The sequence below is a fragment of the Exophiala mesophila genome (assembly GCF_000836275.1).
Source record: "Exophiala mesophila strain CBS 40295 unplaced genomic scaffold supercont1.3, whole genome shotgun sequence".
Taxonomy (NCBI): Eukaryota; Fungi; Ascomycota; class Eurotiomycetes; order Chaetothyriales; family Herpotrichiellaceae; genus Exophiala; species Exophiala mesophila.
This window is the reverse complement of record NW_015622506.1, coordinates 4152571-4168749: the sequence shown is the minus strand read 5'-3', so window position 1 is coordinate 4168749 and position 16179 is coordinate 4152571. Positions and strand designations below refer to the sequence as shown.

At 50.2% G+C, this 16179-nt stretch overlaps 7 protein-coding genes across 8 annotated transcripts; 5 read left to right on the top strand and 2 right to left on the bottom strand.

Moving 5' to 3' along the window:
• Nucleotides 1–945: 945 nt before the first annotated feature.
• On the top strand, nucleotides 946–2242 carry PV10_05007 (uncharacterized protein; the record flags this gene model as incomplete). The annotated part of the gene is made up of 2 exons (XM_016369607.1): nucleotides 946–1298; nucleotides 1378–2242. The coding sequence occupies 2 exons, from the start codon at nucleotides 946–948 to the stop codon at nucleotides 2240–2242; spliced, it is 1218 nt and encodes a 405-aa protein (XP_016225395.1).
• Nucleotides 2243–2754: 512 nt separating this feature from the next.
• On the top strand, nucleotides 2755–4938 carry PV10_05006 (1-pyrroline-5-carboxylate dehydrogenase). The gene is made up of 3 exons (XM_016369606.1): nucleotides 2755–3064; nucleotides 3126–3233; nucleotides 3322–4938. The coding sequence occupies exons 1-3, from the start codon at nucleotides 2918–2920 to the stop codon at nucleotides 4804–4806; spliced, it is 1740 nt and encodes a 579-aa protein (XP_016225394.1). The 5' UTR covers nucleotides 2755–2917; the 3' UTR covers nucleotides 4807–4938.
• A 418-nt stretch (nucleotides 4939–5356) lies between these two features.
• Nucleotides 5357–6421, top strand: PV10_05005 (uncharacterized protein; the record flags this gene model as incomplete). Its single annotated transcript, XM_016369605.1, has 1 exon — nucleotides 5357–6421. One exon carries the CDS (start codon nucleotides 5357–5359, stop codon nucleotides 6419–6421), a length of 1065 nt encoding a protein of 354 aa, XP_016225393.1.
• Nucleotides 6422–6704: 283 nt separating this feature from the next.
• On the top strand, nucleotides 6705–7809 carry PV10_05004 (uncharacterized protein). Its single transcript, XM_016369604.1, has one exon. It carries the CDS (start codon nucleotides 7031–7033, stop codon nucleotides 7232–7234), a length of 204 nt encoding a protein of 67 aa, XP_016225392.1. The 5' UTR covers nucleotides 6705–7030; the 3' UTR covers nucleotides 7235–7809.
• On the bottom strand, nucleotides 7686–12617 carry PV10_05003. Of its 2 annotated transcripts, XM_016369603.1 has the most exons (2): nucleotides 8382–12617; nucleotides 7686–8291 (listed from the first exon to the last, which is right to left on the bottom strand). In XM_016369603.1, exons 1-2 carry the CDS (start codon nucleotides 12418–12420, stop codon nucleotides 7936–7938), a joined length of 4395 nt encoding a protein of 1464 aa, XP_016225391.1. In that variant the 5' UTR covers nucleotides 12421–12617; the 3' UTR covers nucleotides 7686–7935. The 2 variants fall into 2 exon arrangements, with proteins under 2 accessions (XP_016225391.1, XP_016225390.1); XM_016369602.1 differs by having other exon boundaries at nucleotides 7686–12617.
• A 259-nt stretch (nucleotides 12618–12876) lies between these two features.
• On the top strand, nucleotides 12877–13799 carry PV10_05002 (ribosomal protein L24). The gene is made up of 3 exons (XM_016369601.1): nucleotides 12877–12956; nucleotides 13023–13135; nucleotides 13274–13799. The coding sequence occupies exons 1-3, from the start codon at nucleotides 12938–12940 to the stop codon at nucleotides 13544–13546; spliced, it is 405 nt and encodes a 134-aa protein (XP_016225389.1). The 5' UTR covers nucleotides 12877–12937; the 3' UTR covers nucleotides 13547–13799.
• A 534-nt stretch (nucleotides 13800–14333) lies between these two features.
• PV10_05001 (uncharacterized protein) lies at nucleotides 14334–15446 on the bottom strand (the record flags this gene model as incomplete). The annotated part of the gene is made up of 1 exon (XM_016369600.1): nucleotides 14334–15446. One exon carries the CDS (start codon nucleotides 15444–15446, stop codon nucleotides 14334–14336), a length of 1113 nt encoding a protein of 370 aa, XP_016225388.1.
• Nucleotides 15447–16179: the final 733 nt, after the last annotated feature.

Below are 16179 nucleotides of genomic sequence, written 5' to 3'. Positions count from 1 at the left end.
ATCTCGTCTCCTCAATCAAAAACCCTTCCCCTCCCCCCGGACCTGGTCTTGTGTTGAATGCCCACCATCGGACCTCAGCGCCCACGCATTCGGCTATCGGTCTCCGACACCCGTGTGTTCCAAGTACTTGTGACGAATAGAATTGCCCTACTGAAGATCGTTGTACTCCATGACCCACTAGATCTGAGTCTGTAAGAGGGAGGGATGGAGGGGCCAAGGCTTATCATAACATCAATCTACCGAACTTGGGACAAGGGGATTTGTTGGACTGAATATGCCATGTCGTCCGTCCATGCTGGGTTCAGCTTGTAATATCTAATCAGTACTTCGACTACCTACCTAGGTACTTGTCTGCTTACCTTTGTAGGTACCCTTTGACGATCGTCTATTACATTATTTAGTCTTCGGTAGTAGTTTTGTGACTTTTCTACTTCTTGATAAGGACAAAAGGACTTGTTATCTGATAATCAATTCATTAGGAGACAGGCATCTTGTAGCATGTCTTGCTGTGGTTTCTCATTATCTTGATTCTTACGAATCCTATTGGTTTCCTTTCAGACTCGAACTCTTCTCGTCATGCATAATCGTTATTGGTTGCGTGTTGCGTCCAGGACGATACGCTTGCTACCAACGGGGACGTCGTTTGGATCTGGGCGGCTGCCACGAGATGGTAGTGTTCAGAACAATTGGCATGTGTCCTGTCAGAAGATCGCATCTAGAAGCATCGTCTGGACGAGATCAGCATCGACAACGACAACTGCGACAACATCGACATCAACATCCGCAGATTTTCACCAATCGGCCATAACAACACCTCCATCGGTCACCACAAGCGATAGCCGTCATGTCAGGCTGTCTCCCCTGTCACGTCTCTCAACCGTCAGTCTCCTCCGCTCCCTGTTTCTTGGCTACTGCTTCACATCTGTTCGGCTGCTTCGAGTCTTGATGGGGGCGATGAATATCATTATTCAATCCAAATCACCCTTGTTGAATCCCGACCGAAACCCAATCGTACGAGGCGTCATCCGTGCACTGGTATACGACCATTTCTGTGCTGGGGCAACCGTCTCAGAAGTGAAGAAGACTATCACCGAGATCAAAGCAGCGGGCTATGCCGGGGTGATCCTTGGGTATGGTCGAGAGATTGTGGTGGATGCGAGGGACGCTTCTTCCGCACAGTCAAAAGGCCCAATCGAGTCAGATTCTCCGACTCAGCAAGACGAGCATATCGCTCAATGGTTCGAGGGCAATCGAGCCACATTGGCCATGATCGGTGCCAACGACTACATGAACATCAAGTAGGCATCAACATCGGCCTGTCAAGGGTCTTCCCACAACACTGAATATGGCAGGACTAACCAACCGTGCGCGCACTAGGTTCACAGGCGCCGGTCCTAATGTCAGCAAGTGCCTTGCTTCGGGAGCCGAACCACCAGAACAATTGCGCCAGGCTATGGATGCATTATGTACGCAAGCGGCATCACAGAAAAGCCAGATCTGGATCGACGCAGAGCAGCAGATTTTTCAACCAACAATCGATACCTGGACGCTGAATCTGATGAGAAAATACAATCGAAACCATCAGGCCTTGGTTTGGACGACTATCCAAACCTACCTTAAATCCTCACGTCAGACAGTCGGACGCTTTTTGCAATATGCCAGCGAAGAGGGCTGGACTCTGGGTATCAAGCAGGTCCGTGGCGCATATATTGCAAGTGAAATGCGTGACAGGATATGGGATACAAAAGAGCAAACAGATGAGTCCTATAACGGCATTGCCAGGGACCTACTCAGGAAAGAGACTGGACAGGGTGTGTTGTTTCCGGGGTTTACCGCCTCCGAATTCCCTGATCTACGGCTCTTTCTCGCAGGGCATAACAAGGACTCCGTCCGTATGGCCACATCTCTGGTCACCGAGCTCGTTCAAGCAGGCCGACAAGTGCCGCCGATTCAGTACGGGCAACTTCAGGGGATGGCGGACGACATCAGTTGTGATCTTGTACAACAGTATGAGGACATTTCGCGGGATGCGAGCGAGCACAAGGGAGAGGAATCGTATGAGCTCAAGCTTCGTACAGCTCCACTGGCTTACAAGTGTCTCTGTTGGGGATCCGTTACCGAGGTGTTGAATTTCCTCATGCGTCGGGCAGTGGAAAATGCTAGTGCGGCTGAGAGGCTGAAGGATGGTATGGTCGAGTTGAGAAAGGAGTTGAAGAGAAGGATGCTGTTCAAGACGACATGATATAAATGATGAATGAAGAAGCATGATATTTGTGTTATGATATCTCTATAGGAGAACCTCGACTTCACGTCGACGATGTGGTTGAGATGCCAAGATCGATATCACGTGAAGTCCGCCGGAATACCTTCCTAATGAACTTTTCATATCAACCTCACGTCCACATGCGATCAATGACCAATGTTCATATGACTTCTTGTTTACTTGATCAGACTGTTGAGATGTTTCTCTCACGCCTCAGACCTATGCTCCAACTCCGTGGCATGCCTAATCTAGGCGCCGTGACCATCAGAGAAAGCTCCCAATCATGTTTACCGCTCAAGAAATGACTTACCTTATCGGCTCCCTTGTTCAACCAAGTGCAATGGGACGCCCTTCTCCGCATGTTCGGCATGACTTACCGATGCATTCTCAGATCCCTGCAGTATTGCCTGCTCATGATGTCGCATGCGAGACTTAGTTGGAAAGATACGGGCATCCAATCTGACGATGACAAAAGGCGGAGCTGCTATCGTCTCGCCGGGACGATAGACAGTTATTTGGTAAGATTGGAGACCCCAGGGTCTATCAACTGGTAAGGGATGAGAGCAGATATCAATCATGTCGTGAATTCTGTTTTCCCGATATCAACTCGTCGCTGTCTCCGTATTGCAGACCTTAACATCAGAGTGAAAAGCCATGAGTCTTCAGTCAGCACAGAGGTTGGGTTTCGCAATCTCACCAAGACATAACGCTGCTGTTCTGTTCCGGCTACGGCCTGCAGCCATCAAATCCTCTCGATCATTGTCACATTGGAACCCTCCATCATTTGAGAATGAGCCTGTGGTGAGTAAATTCGCGCGTGTGAATTCCCTTCTAGAGCGGGCATCATTGACAGGGACGATAGAGGTTATATGCCAAGGGCTCCCCTGAGCGGAGTGAGATCTTGGATGCATTGAAGGCTCTTCGAGCAAGCCTACCCGCTAAGATCCCCCTGGTTTCTGGAGGTGTCGAGGTTAGTGTTCCTAGCGTGCAGCAACTTGAACTGAATTCTTCCCCCTTGTGCCGCTGCAGAGACCCTTTCAGACTAAACAAACATCCAGATCAATTCAAACTTGACCGAATCTCAACCAAACCCCTCAAAGTATCGAGAAATTGTGGCCGAATATGCCCCTGCTTCTGTTTCAGACGTCAACAAGTGTATCGATGCGGCTCTAAAAGCCAAACCGGCATGGGAAGCGATGCCATTTGAAGACCGGGCTGCAATATTTCTTCGAGCTTGCGAACTAATCACCGGTAAATACCGCGCAACGCTCAATGCTGCCACGATGCTCGGTCAAGGCAAGAATGTGTATCAAGCCGAGATCGATGCAGCTTGTGAGACAGTGGACTTTTTCCGCTTTTACATTCAGCAGGCTTTTGATCTATTTTCTCAGCAACCCACAATTCACACACCCGGAACGTGGAACAAGCTTGAATATCGATCTCTGGAAGGTTTTGTATATGCCATCGCACCTTTCAACTTCACCGCATTGGCGGCTTCCTTAGTAGGGCCAGCAGCTCTCATGGGCAATGTTGTAATCTGGAAACCATCACCCTCAGCTCTCCACTCCGCCTGGGTTTTGCACAAGATACTAATTGAAGCTGGACTTCCTCCAGACGTTATTCAGTTCGTCCCAGGCGATGCTGCTCAGATCACAGATACTGTGCTGTCGAGAGCCGAGTTCTCTGGTTTGTCATATATTGGCTCGACTGCAGTATTCAAGGAGATTCTCGGGAAAGTGGGTAAGGCTACGGCAGCAGGCACTTTCAATTCATACCCTCGCGTGGTGGGTGAGACTGGTGGAAAGAACTTTCATGTGGTTCACTCATCAGCCGACATCCGCAACGCTGCGCTCAACACGATCCGTGCCGCTTTTGAATACCAGGGCCAGAAATGCTCCGCATGTAGCAGGGTATACGTTGCGGAATCTGCCTGGCCTGAGTTCAAGCGAGTTCTTGTCGAAGAAACCTCGAAGCTCCGCGTAGGCCAGCCAGAGCAATTCGACAATTTTATCAACCCAGTGATTCACCAACGAGCCTTTGACCGGCTGGCAGATGTGATCAAGCAAGCTAAGACTGATTCTCAACTCGAGCTTGTCACAGGAGGCAAGGTCGACGATTCAGAGGGGTATTTTGTGCATCCAACGATATATCGGACATCTGATCCGCGGCATGACTTGATGAAACGTGAGCTATTTGGACCGCTTTTCGCAGTGTATGTGTTCCCAGACGCGGAATGGTCAGAGACTCTACGGCTGCTCGACTCGACATCTACATACGCCCTGACGGGTTCAATCTTTGCCCGTGACCCCATCGCAAGTCGCGAGGCTCAATCTGCACTTCGACATTCGGCTGGGATGTTGTACCTGAACACAAAATGTACCGGCAGTGTGGTTGCCCAACAGCCATTCGGTGGCAGTCGAGATAGTGGCACCAATGACAAGTCTGGCACTGCGACTCTTCTCAGTCGTTTTGTCAGTGTGCAGACAGTCAAGGAGGAGTTTGGTACGATTGATCAGGTAGCGTACCCAAGTAATGAAGCCTGAGAGATGGCGATCATGATGTCTCCGGTGGCATTCTTTTAATAGCAAGACTTATGATGGGGAGTGTCATAGGAAGTCAGGCAGAAAGGGCCTCCCATCTTTTGTAATGGTATAGCACAATACTACAACAATACCTCCACAAACATACATTACGAGACGGCCCTTTACCCTCAAGATCTAGTCGAACGGCCTATCGAGTACTCAAGGAGTCGATCGATCTCTTCTAAGAGTGGAGATTGACATGGAAAGGGTTCCCCAGGCATGTACGTCATGACTTTGGATGGATACCCCTGACCCGCGACGGTACTCAGACACTCAGGCACCAAAACAAGAGCATCATGATGACACCATGTTTCCCAAAAAGGGAAAAAAGGGAAAAGAAATGAGATACAAATAGATCGGCGACCTTGACTACCTGTCGCTAACGTTGCATCCATCTAAGACGAGTGTGTTGAGAAAAATTGACACATTTTCGACCTGGGCACCACTGTAAAAGAAAGAAGAAAGGGATAATCTCTGAGGAAAGAAAAGACACAGCAAACCACAAAGAAAGATGACATCGTCGCACGGCAAATCCGAAGACTCGGATCGAAAAGCAGAACAGAACGGTGAAGCAGACAACAATCACGAAGCCGTCGAAGAGCCCGAAGAGGACAATAACGACAAAGAAAATGACCCTCACGCTGGTCAGAAGAGAAAGGAGGCACCGACGAATGTCTCCCAAGAGCATTCGACCAAGTCGCAACGACAAGAGAAGAGTGGTGATGATGAACAGGGAAAGGATTCAGCCTCTACTTCCTCTTCCAAAGCCACACCCAAGCAACTCCTCAATTTCCTTCTCTCCGGCAAATCATTACCATATTGTTTTCCAGACGAGGAATTAGAAGCCGGGAAATCGTCGGGCAAATACAAATCCTACTCTCGATCATCTCCAACATCGTTAACTGCATTTGAACATTTGATATGCGCACACTTACTCTCCAAACCACTGAGCCATGTCCTAGGAATGCGATCGATTCGGACACTGTTGAATGAACCATTCGAACTCTGCAGCGCAGACGCCGTGGTCCAAGCCGGCGAGCAGCGTGTATGGGAAGCACTCGAAACCGCGCGGACCCAACATCGCCAGAAGACGGCAAAGTATATCTACGAAACGGGGCAGGCATATTCGGATTCGGAGACCATGTATGCTCTGTCCGAGGAAGCCAATGAGTCCGGGTCGCAGGGAGTGGTGCAGCATATCAAATCAACGGTTCCTGGTCTGGGTGTCGTGGGCGGAGAGATCTTCTGTCGTCGAATCCAATGTGTCGACGGCTGGGGGGATGCATTGTGGCCTTTTGCCGATGATAAGGCACTAGATGCCTTGCGTCAGATTGGTGTACCTGTCAAGGATGCAGATGATTTGCAGAGTGCAATTGAAAGGGAGGTTGATTGGAAATTGGTGGGTGATATGGGTTTGGCTGGGTCAGATTCCAAAGGATTACAGAATGAACTGTCTGGTGAAGAAGAAGAAACTCAGGTTCAGGCCGAGTTTGTCATTGTATTGGAGAGGGCGATTGGGTGTGTGCTTGAGGGGAAAGTGGAAGAGTTGAACGAGGCGGCTGCGGAACTGAAATAAAAAGCAATCTTGTTCGACATTAGGACACGGTTGTATCCAGTCTTGAGACGAAGTAGGGATATCTTGATACATACTATTGTGTTAATATACATATTTGATATATGTTTCATTCTGCATATCAAGTCTCTAAGCTCGTCACTATTCAATTACGGCAAACTATACAGTTTCTCCGCGTCATCCCTAACATCTGGTCGCATTCCTTCCGCCAATAGGAGACAGCCCTGTGTCCGCAAGGAAACCTCCAGCATACGAGTACACCTTACGGACACTATCCTTCCAATACTGATGCATGACTTACCATACATCCACCCGTAGCTTTCACTACACACTCTTTCAAACACAACACACTTATCCTTCGCAAGAGACGTCTGAAAGTGCGGACAACTAGTCCCATTCGACCTAGCTTACCTTTCCTTTCTTTCTCCCCCGAAATCCATCCATCTCTCCACCCCCTCGATTTGTTCAGTCTAGTTCTCTCAACCTCCGAAAGGAGCAAGCTGCTAGAAAGACAGACAGGCAGGCAGACAGACATCTTGAGCCATCCATCCGAATCTCCAAGCCCACCTACATCACCTTCACATCCACATTCACATTCACCTCAACATCACCATGATAACAGATGCCCAATTATACTCGCTGGCCGTATTCCTCGGCAGCGCCGCCATGTTACTGATCGTCTTCTACCATTTCCTCGAAGTCAACGCAGTTGAAGACGAATTATCGAGCGATCTACAATCCGAAAGCCAAGGCGTTGGTGCCACAAAACCTGTTGTTGCGGTGGTGGGTGGTGCGCCGGGGGTTGAGAAGAGGTGATGAGAGGAAGAGGTGGTCGCAATGACTTTCTGAGTGACCTCGGGGAGTAAAGACTTCTTTTTGCAGATCGCCCAACGTCCACGTCTTTTCGCACCCCTGTTCGAATGAGGAGGAAGTCTTCTCTCATATTATGATTGAACACACGGTTGAGTGAAGATGGTTTCGACTTCTTCGCCTTGGAATCCACTCGGAGAGCGATCCTACTTTCAAAGGGAAAAAAACCATTGTCACAAGCATCGATATGAGCCTAGTGGGCGGTTCTAAGGATTGATACTCCAAGCAACGTCTACGACGTCTCGGCGGAGTACCTGAATCTCCATCGGCTAAAGCCCTTCGATTTATCTACCACGAAAGTCAACCGATTCATAGCCACGAGAATATCACTTCACGATGGTAATTTGAATCTGATCTGAAATTGATGGATTTCCAAGCATGGAACCCGGAGGTTGCCCAACCTTGTACGGTCCATCTAGTGTTATCAGTCATCTTAGTTGGCAAATGCTATCGTGCTTTCATTTGTTGACAGCTACATTCAAATGTGCCATGTGATGTCGTTGTTTATTGACGTCTTCGACTCGAGCTCTCGAAAGGCTGCTTCCGTTCGCTTCATTTCCTTTTGCCATCTCCGTCGTCTGACGTTGAGGGCTTTGTACTGCCTCACTACATTTGTCGTCTTCCACCGAGGCCGAAAATACTTCTTTTTAATCCTCCTCGTCCACAACCATAGCGATACCAGGATTGTGTATGAACCTCGCTCTCCTCGCCTCGGTGGCTAGGACGGCGCCGTCGGTCTCGATACCACTTGTTTTGACTTTATGAACCTCCAGGGCACGAAGCATCTCTTCTGCGGCCGATTTGGGCGTGTATTTCTGACGATGATGGGCTTTCATAAAGCTGCGATGGGCCTGACGGTCTGTTTCATCATGATCGACACTGAGTAGTGTTATTGTATCCGGCTCTAAATCTGCTTGCGACTCTTCCGACACAGAGGGGGTTGCAAGTCTTCCTTGTTCGTCCGATAGGTATCTCGTCTTATCAGCGAGTAAGGTCTGGGGATCTAAGTAAGAAAATGTTCTAGTATCTGTTCGGCCAATCGAAGCGTCATAACGAAATCGCGAGAGATCAAATAGCGGCTTGGTCTGCTTACCGATGTGTGTGCTCGAGGGGCCATCTCCATACTTGAGCGTCAACGGGTAAATGTGATCGTCCTCAATGTGCTTCAACCACAACGCAGGGCTTACGAATGTTTTTGAGGGTGCCACCATTCCGTCGTCAAATTGTGTGAGGTGTTTACATTTTTTCCACCAACAGAGATATTCGGTCTCCTCATCCTCTTCGCGCCGAGTATCTTCTTGGTCCTGGTGGACTTTGATAATGTGCTGTCGTAGGGTGACGCGATTGTGCAACTCGGCTCGACATCCTTTCCAACGGCACTTGAATACTGGGGTATTGGCGGCCGCTACAGATGGAACCTCCACGGTCATGACTTGTTTTGCTGCATGTTGCATGTCGGCCACAGACATGTTCTTGCTTTTAGAACCAGGCGGCCGACCCCGTCTCTTAACCGGGACAACACTGGCCATCTCGTTAGGTTCGGCGGCGGGAGCAGAAGGAGGTCGAGATGCGGGGGTCGGGCTTTTGACTAAATTCGACGAAGATCTTCTGCTACTGCGTTCTCGCGTGTGAAGTTGCGCAGGAGGAATAGGAGCTGGAGTCGGTCTACTTTGTCCGGTCAGTGACTGTACTGCTCTCCCTATCGCGGCAACGAGAGAGTATGGTCGATGGTGTAGGTCGGGCGCCTGCACCCGATCGGTCACATGGCTGCGCTCTGACGCCTTTGTCATGCCATTACGACTGGGGCCACTGTGAATGACAGATTGGACATTTCGTGGAATTGGGAGGAAGGCCGCCGCAGGTGGAGGAGATCGCGACGCAAAGTCGCGGTCACGATTATCCAGTCTTGGCGCATGCATGTCACCTCCCCTCGTCACGTGATTATCATTGAATCTGGCATCAGGTTTGATCGATCGTTGAGGCGATCCCATCGTCATTTCGGTATACTCGACCTGGGGAGCTGGAGGTCCTCCAGGATCGACAGCATCCCAATCGAAAGTCGACAGATCAGAGTCAATGCTGATGTGACGGTTCAACAGGCCAGCCATATGCGCATTCAACGGTCGCTCTGTTGGATGTCGGCCTGATGCAATGAGGATGTCCCGAGCCACAGTCTTGGGATCATAGTAAGTCTTGGCCAGTCCTTCTGCATGATTGAGTGGTTTGGCTAGGTTCTTGGTAGGCGGACGAGGACCTTGCGGCGGCTTCGGAAGACCCATGAGGTGCTGAGGTTGCTGGACACTCACTGGTTGAGAGAATATTATTCGCTCGTTTGAAGCAAACGCTTCCCAGGCGGGAAATCGTGCTGGGCCGCTTGGTGTTGACATCGTCTGCTGGTTATAACCTCGGAGCGAGTCTGGTTCGGGGGATGGCTGTCTGGGTGGTGAGTGACTGCTCGACATGACATAATCATCATTGTCGCCTAGCGCTGTGAGATCAATCAATTCTGAAAAATCTTGTTTCCTGGCCATTGCTTCTTTTGATCCCGGCGGTGGTTCTGGTCGAGACGGAATGGATTTTTGTATCTTTGAAGGCCTGTTGTATGGTTTTTCATGCTTCACAGACATGACCACGCTATTAGAGGTTGGGAATTGAAGGGGCGTAACTGCTGGAAAGTTTGTGCTTGCTGTATTGCCACTGGGTGTCATATGAGGACCTACAGCACCTGTGATTGCCGTTGGTTGATGTGGTGTTGGGGTTCGTAGAGCTGCAGGAGGCGGTTGTGTGAGAGATTGCGAAGGCAAGGGCGATGGCTGAGGTTGCTGTTGCTGTTGCGCTGTCTCAGAAGCCTTGGGTGGTGTAGGTGCGTTCAAATAAGGTACACTGTTCAGCAACTGTCGAGCAAAGTGCCCTCGATGAAACCTCAATCCTTTACTTTCGAGAAGTATGCACAGCTCAATGTAGCTAGGATTTTTCTCGAGCATTGCATGAACCTCGGAGCTTGCAAGTTCGATATTCGCATTGCCTGGCAAGCCTTTGAGAAGAGACACAGCCGCGTCAGCAAGAGCATTTCTCTTTTCCTCAGGCCAGACAGTGTTACCGCTAGGCCTATTGACTAACGGTGACTTCGGACGAGCAGAAACTTGACTTGAGGCCGCTTGATGAACAGTAGCAGCTGTTGATGAGATTGATTGGGGTAGCGATGCCGCCACTTCTCCGGGGTAAGCCTCACTAGGCGCCTGGCTTGGGGTTGACTGTACAATAGTGTTGCTCGCCGGGGCTGGTGGTACTGAAGCAGCGCTGGCCTCATTCTGCTTCGAAGACCTGCCATACCGATTGCGGCGCTCTGCAGGGAAGCGTCCCAAGTCAGGCAGGCCTTCCGGGTTATTCTCGACAACAACTCGGTGCCTGTTGGGGGTTTGAGAGTTCGATTTGGCAGACTGTTGTTGTGTTGTCGCTGTGGCTGATGGCTTTTGAGGACTGAGCACCGAGTCTTGATGGGTTAACCCCGTTGATTGCTGTTTCGTTTGAGAAAGAGGTGCGTGCTGAGACTGTGTGATCTGTGGCGCCTGGACAGCTGTGGATTGATTCAGATGCGGCGATGGAGACTGCGTCGGTCCGGTAGAAGTGGCTGCTCCTTGCTGGCCAGGCTTGCGCATATCATCCCATAATTTTTGAAACATGGCCGGATCTTTACTGCGGAAGACCTTCATCTTCTCCATCATCGCCTTCATTTCGGCTGCCATGTCTGCTTCAACCTGATCTGTAGTAGGATTTGTCGTTGGATTGTCAACTGCTTGTTGCTGTTTGGGCAAGGGAGCTGTTTTTCGAACACCTGAAAGAGGAGTTGCTGCGTTCTCCCGCTGTCTCGTCGCCTGTTCTCCTGCAGTATGCAGTCTCTCAGCTTCAGCAGCAAGTCTCCGACTCTCAGCTTCTGCCTCCAATCTACGTTTCTCTGCGACCTCTGCGTCCGCTCTTCGTCTTGCTTCTGCCTCGGCCTCTGCTTGAGCTGCTTCTCTCCGGCGGCGCTCATGTTCTTTGTGGTAGGGGTTGAAGACCTGTGTCGGGTCTATATAATTGGGCATGTCATTAGCATTATCACCAGCCATGGAATACAGCGCTGCAGGAGGTTCGTTTTCGACATTTCGTGTCACAAGGTTAGAAATACTGTTGACAGGCAGCACCTGTTCAGTATTTGCATGGCTTGTTTTTCGTCTCTTGTTTTGCACGGGCGCAGATTCTTCAATCTGAGGTTTGGGCAAACTACGGACATGTGTACTGTTGGGTACAGATTGGCAAGGAACTGGTGGCGCTTGTGTCTGAGTAATCGAGGACGAGGCATGGAAATGTGGCGAAGCCGTCCGACTAATGGTATTCTGAGTCGCAGGCCTTGAAGGATTCCCGGTAGGAGACATTGAAGCTTGACCGATCTGATTTGATGCTTGCGGATAGCAACGACTGACGGCACCTGCTAAAGCGGTTGCGGCTGCAGACGATGAAGGCTGAGTGTTGGTTGGGTGTGACTCTTGATATGAGGAGTGAGTGCCTGGTCCCACATTTGAGTTGTAGACTGATTGCGACTGAGAACGGGAATGAGGTTGTGGCTGCGATGGGAAAGATGGAGACTTAATCCTGTGTGCCTCATTTACCATCGAGGGTGTAGAAGATACTGTGGACACACTGGATTGTTGCGCACCGTGGCCGTTTCTCTGTTGGGCCCCGGTATCATGCACAGAGACATAGGCGAGATTGTTCAGACCCTGGGTATTCTGGGAGGTGGATGTGTTGGAGTTCATAGAGTACTGGTAGGGAGGGCCATTGGATCCTGATGCAGGGTGCTGCGCATAGTCTGTCACATGCCTCTGGCCATCAAACCCCGAGTTCTGAGTGGTATTATTCTGCCACGAATCGATCTGACGTGTGTCTTGACGTGGAGCGTTTCCATAAGTTTGTTGGAGGCTGGTGTTCCATGCCAGACTTGGTGGCGCATACTGCGACCGGTCATTGTTAGGATACTGGCCGTAGCCGTTATAGGACTGGTTTGTAGCCTTTTGTGTGTTGGGGTCGGCTGTCGAATTGTGGTTTTGCGAATCGTAGTACTGTCTGTAATGTCCCATAGAAGAATTCGACATGACTCCCAGAGAGGTATTCTTCTCCTTTGAAGCTGCGGGTGCGGCTCCATCACCTCGGTGGTCGGCGCATTGGTCTCACCGGCGCACAATCGTCGCCCTTTGTCATTGAAAGTAGGCTTCTTGATCGAGACAGAGGAAGGTACGGATGATCATGCCGATCTGATTCAGAAGGGAAGGCCTATCCGGTCTGGTCTGCTACAGACTTTACAGAATGATCATGATCTACGCGAAGACAACGCGCGCAGTCCAAGGTTCATGCATATCAGGCGTCGAATGGTCCGCCGCATACAACAATCTGCGAAGCACAGAATCAATAGTGTAACTATTACGGAGAAGTATCACATAGTAATTTTTCGCCTTGCCCCACTGTAGGCCAAGCCAATTGGAAAAGGCGAGGTCACGAGTGAAATTCTTGGCGCACTTTCCCACTCGCCCTCTTCTCACACATTTCGAGATCAAACTGCGACAACTGGACAGTTTGAGTCGTCGACCAACATCTTCAAGCCACACCACCACAATGACGAAAATCAACTCAGGTACACTCTAATCTGAATCGATGGGACACCCTTCACGGCACAGGTTTGCTAATGTGTCAGGAATAGGTCTGGCTTCATCGAGGCGCAAGTCTCGCAAAGCACACTTCGGTGCCCCATCCAGCGTCCGACGAACAATCCTCAGTGCCCCTTTGAGCAAGGAACTGCGAGAAAAGCACAATGTATGGCGATATCCTCCTCCTTCCGTCTGTTGAATATCTGGGGGGATCTTCCTAGATCTTCTAGCCCTCACATTCGATCTTGAGTTCCGACAACAATGACAAAAAATATCCGTCTCTAACATGGTTTAAAAACTTCAGGTCCGCAGCATCCCCATCCGAAAAGACGACGAAGTCACCATCGTGCGAGGAGCCAACAAGGGCCGTGAGGGCAAGGTCACATCCGTCTACCGATTGAAGTTCCTCGTCCAAATCGAGCGAGTCTCCCGCGAGAAGTCCAACGGTCAATCCGTCCCCCTCGGTATCCACCCCAGCAAGGTCGTTGTGACCAAGCTCAAGATCGACAAGGATCGGGAAAAGATCCTCGAGAGAATTGGAAAGGGCCGTGAAGCCGTCAAGGCCAAGTCATCTTGAAAAGGCTGAGGATGGTCGAAACGTTCTGTTCTGTGTTCAGAGAGTGAGAGAGTGAGGAAAGGCTTACTTTTGATCCCGACAAAAAAAAGCGAGGCGATGATTGACAGCATTTTCCAAACGGGTTTTTGCGACCACTGGGGGTTTTCCACGGAAAGATGACATACAATGGCGATGGTTGATAGAGCAACGCCAAACATACCCGACGTTTGCACCTCGATCTTGCCTCCCAATGAAACAAGAACATTTCACAACATGGAGCTCCTATGGTCTATGGGTTTAGTCTTCCCTCTTTCGTTGTTCGCCACGTGATAAGACGGCCAATTTCTGTGATGCACTCCAGATCTCGGCGAGTGTTGGCTACCGCTCGTGTTGTCCCCTCATGCCCTGTTCTTCCCCTCTGCCAGATTATCACCCTGTCTACCTCTTGTTTCGTGGTAGCTCGGGGTAAATGACTGGCGCAGATTAACTTTACTCATGCTCCAAACGGCCCTTGTTCCTCTGGGAATCAAGGGTCTGAGCTGACTCGCCGGCAGACTGTAAATAAGGACATGCTCCTCTGAATTCCGGGATTTGGTAAGTGGTTTCTCAATCTCCCGAGTGATCGTCCCAAGGTTGAGTATAGGCTCGATATTAACGATTTATTTAGATGGCGAGAGACATTCAACAACGCTATGGCAGAATTGTGCTTTCATCCTCGTTGGTGCTTATATCGTCTGACAGGTTGATCAAGGCTCATATATTCAACTATCAACTATTCCAACAGCTAAACACTGTCCTGCTCCTAGTTTCAAAATTGTTTCTTAGTGACCCCATCTGCAGCATTCATATAACCCTGGTTGGCCAGCCCATTCTCAACGCCATTCTGGGTGATATCGTCGCCTGTGACCCTACTCAGATGCTTCTGCAAGCCTTCCTCACCTTGCGCGTGCTCGGCATGTCCGGCGTGAATCTTTTGCAAACTATCTCTCATAAGGAACTCGTAGTACCCTGTGGCGAAAATTGTAGCCGGAACGTTGACCAGGATGGATATCCAGCTGTAACTGTTACTGAAGGTGAAGGCTTCGCGGCCGAAGAAGATAGCAGCCACAATACGAGTGCCGAGATCACGGGCGAGGTTGGTGGAGATAGTGTTACCGGCGAAGCCCCAGACCATCGTGGCATAGGCGATGCCGATGACTAGAGGTACAGACTGGGGACTGACAAAGGGATTCGCGGGGTCAAGACATGCCCATATGACGATGCCAATGTATGAGTCCACGAAGAATTCCTGGAAGAAGAGAAACCCTTGGTTGGTCTGGTCTGGGTTGGGAAAGGGGCAGAGGATGCTAGCCACGCCACCGTTATAGACAGCGGTACCATGCATTTCCAGGTCGATTGCTTTTGCCGCTTGAATTTGAGGCCAGTAGCATCCCATGAGCATCAGGCCAGCCATGAAAGCGCCGAATATCTGGGAAAAGATGTAATGGGGAACCTTTCTCAACGGAAAGCCTTGCCAGAGCCAGAGACAGATAGTGATGGCTGGATTGAAGTGACCTCCAGAAGTTGGGCCACAAGTGATAATGGCGAAGGCGATGCCCATTGCGAAAGCCCATCCGATTTGGAAGAGAGAGCCAAATACAGGGACACCAAGTGCTCTACCTGCATCACTCGTTGTCGCAAGTGTGAAGGATGCAACGGAACCAATGCCAGCAAAAACGTAGAAGAAGACGCCTGTTGCTTCGGCCATCATCTCTCGAAGAATGCGAGGTCTCTTGTGCTCAAAGTTCAGTTTTCGTTGCGAGACTGGCTTGGGCTGTACGACGTGTCGGGTGACATGACGCTGAAGGGCATCTGAAATGCCTATCTCGATGTCATGTGTGTGCTGTCTCGCTAGGGAGCTAGAATGTCCAGGGTTTGACATGGTTACTCGACTAGTTTTTCGTTGATCGCAACCTGAATACTTAGGAATATCTGGAGCGACTGAATTCTGGGGAAGGCTTTCTGGAGAGAAAATTATTTCGATAAAATCCGGGGGCTCCTTGCGGTTCTTTTATGCAGGAAACACATACTCTCCACGGTCTCCCGCATTGCCCTTGCTCGGTAATCGAGTCTCTCTATTTCAGTTGGCTCCATGATAGCACCGGACTTAGGAAGGCAGTGCCACCCACGAATGATGCGGTGTTTGAGCAGCGTGACACGGCGACGAAGCCAGGAGTACGTGGGTCATTGAAGTGGACTGCGACCACAGTGACCACATTGATGACGACGAGGCTAATCTAAGCATGGTTTATGCAAATTCTCAGGGTGGGTAATGGGTGGGATGACATGGAGAAGGAGTGAGTATAATCAAGGGTAGCGGGAGGATCGGCATCTGCGAAGTGGCGTTGCTTGACCAGAGACAAGCTTTGAGCGGGTACTCTAAACTCGATTAGCGAATGGTGATCGGATATACAATTCAATTCGAAGTTGGGGAATTCAAGAGCGGCTCCCCCGGATCCTTTGCAACGTGGGGATGGTCGGATAGACCAAGTGCCGGCGTTGCAGTGAGGTGGAGGATAGGATCCTCTTGTAACCCAGTTGGTGATTGTGGATTGAGATGTACAGACCTCGGACCAAGTTCGAGTATTGGCCACGTCATTATTGTCCGGACCCTA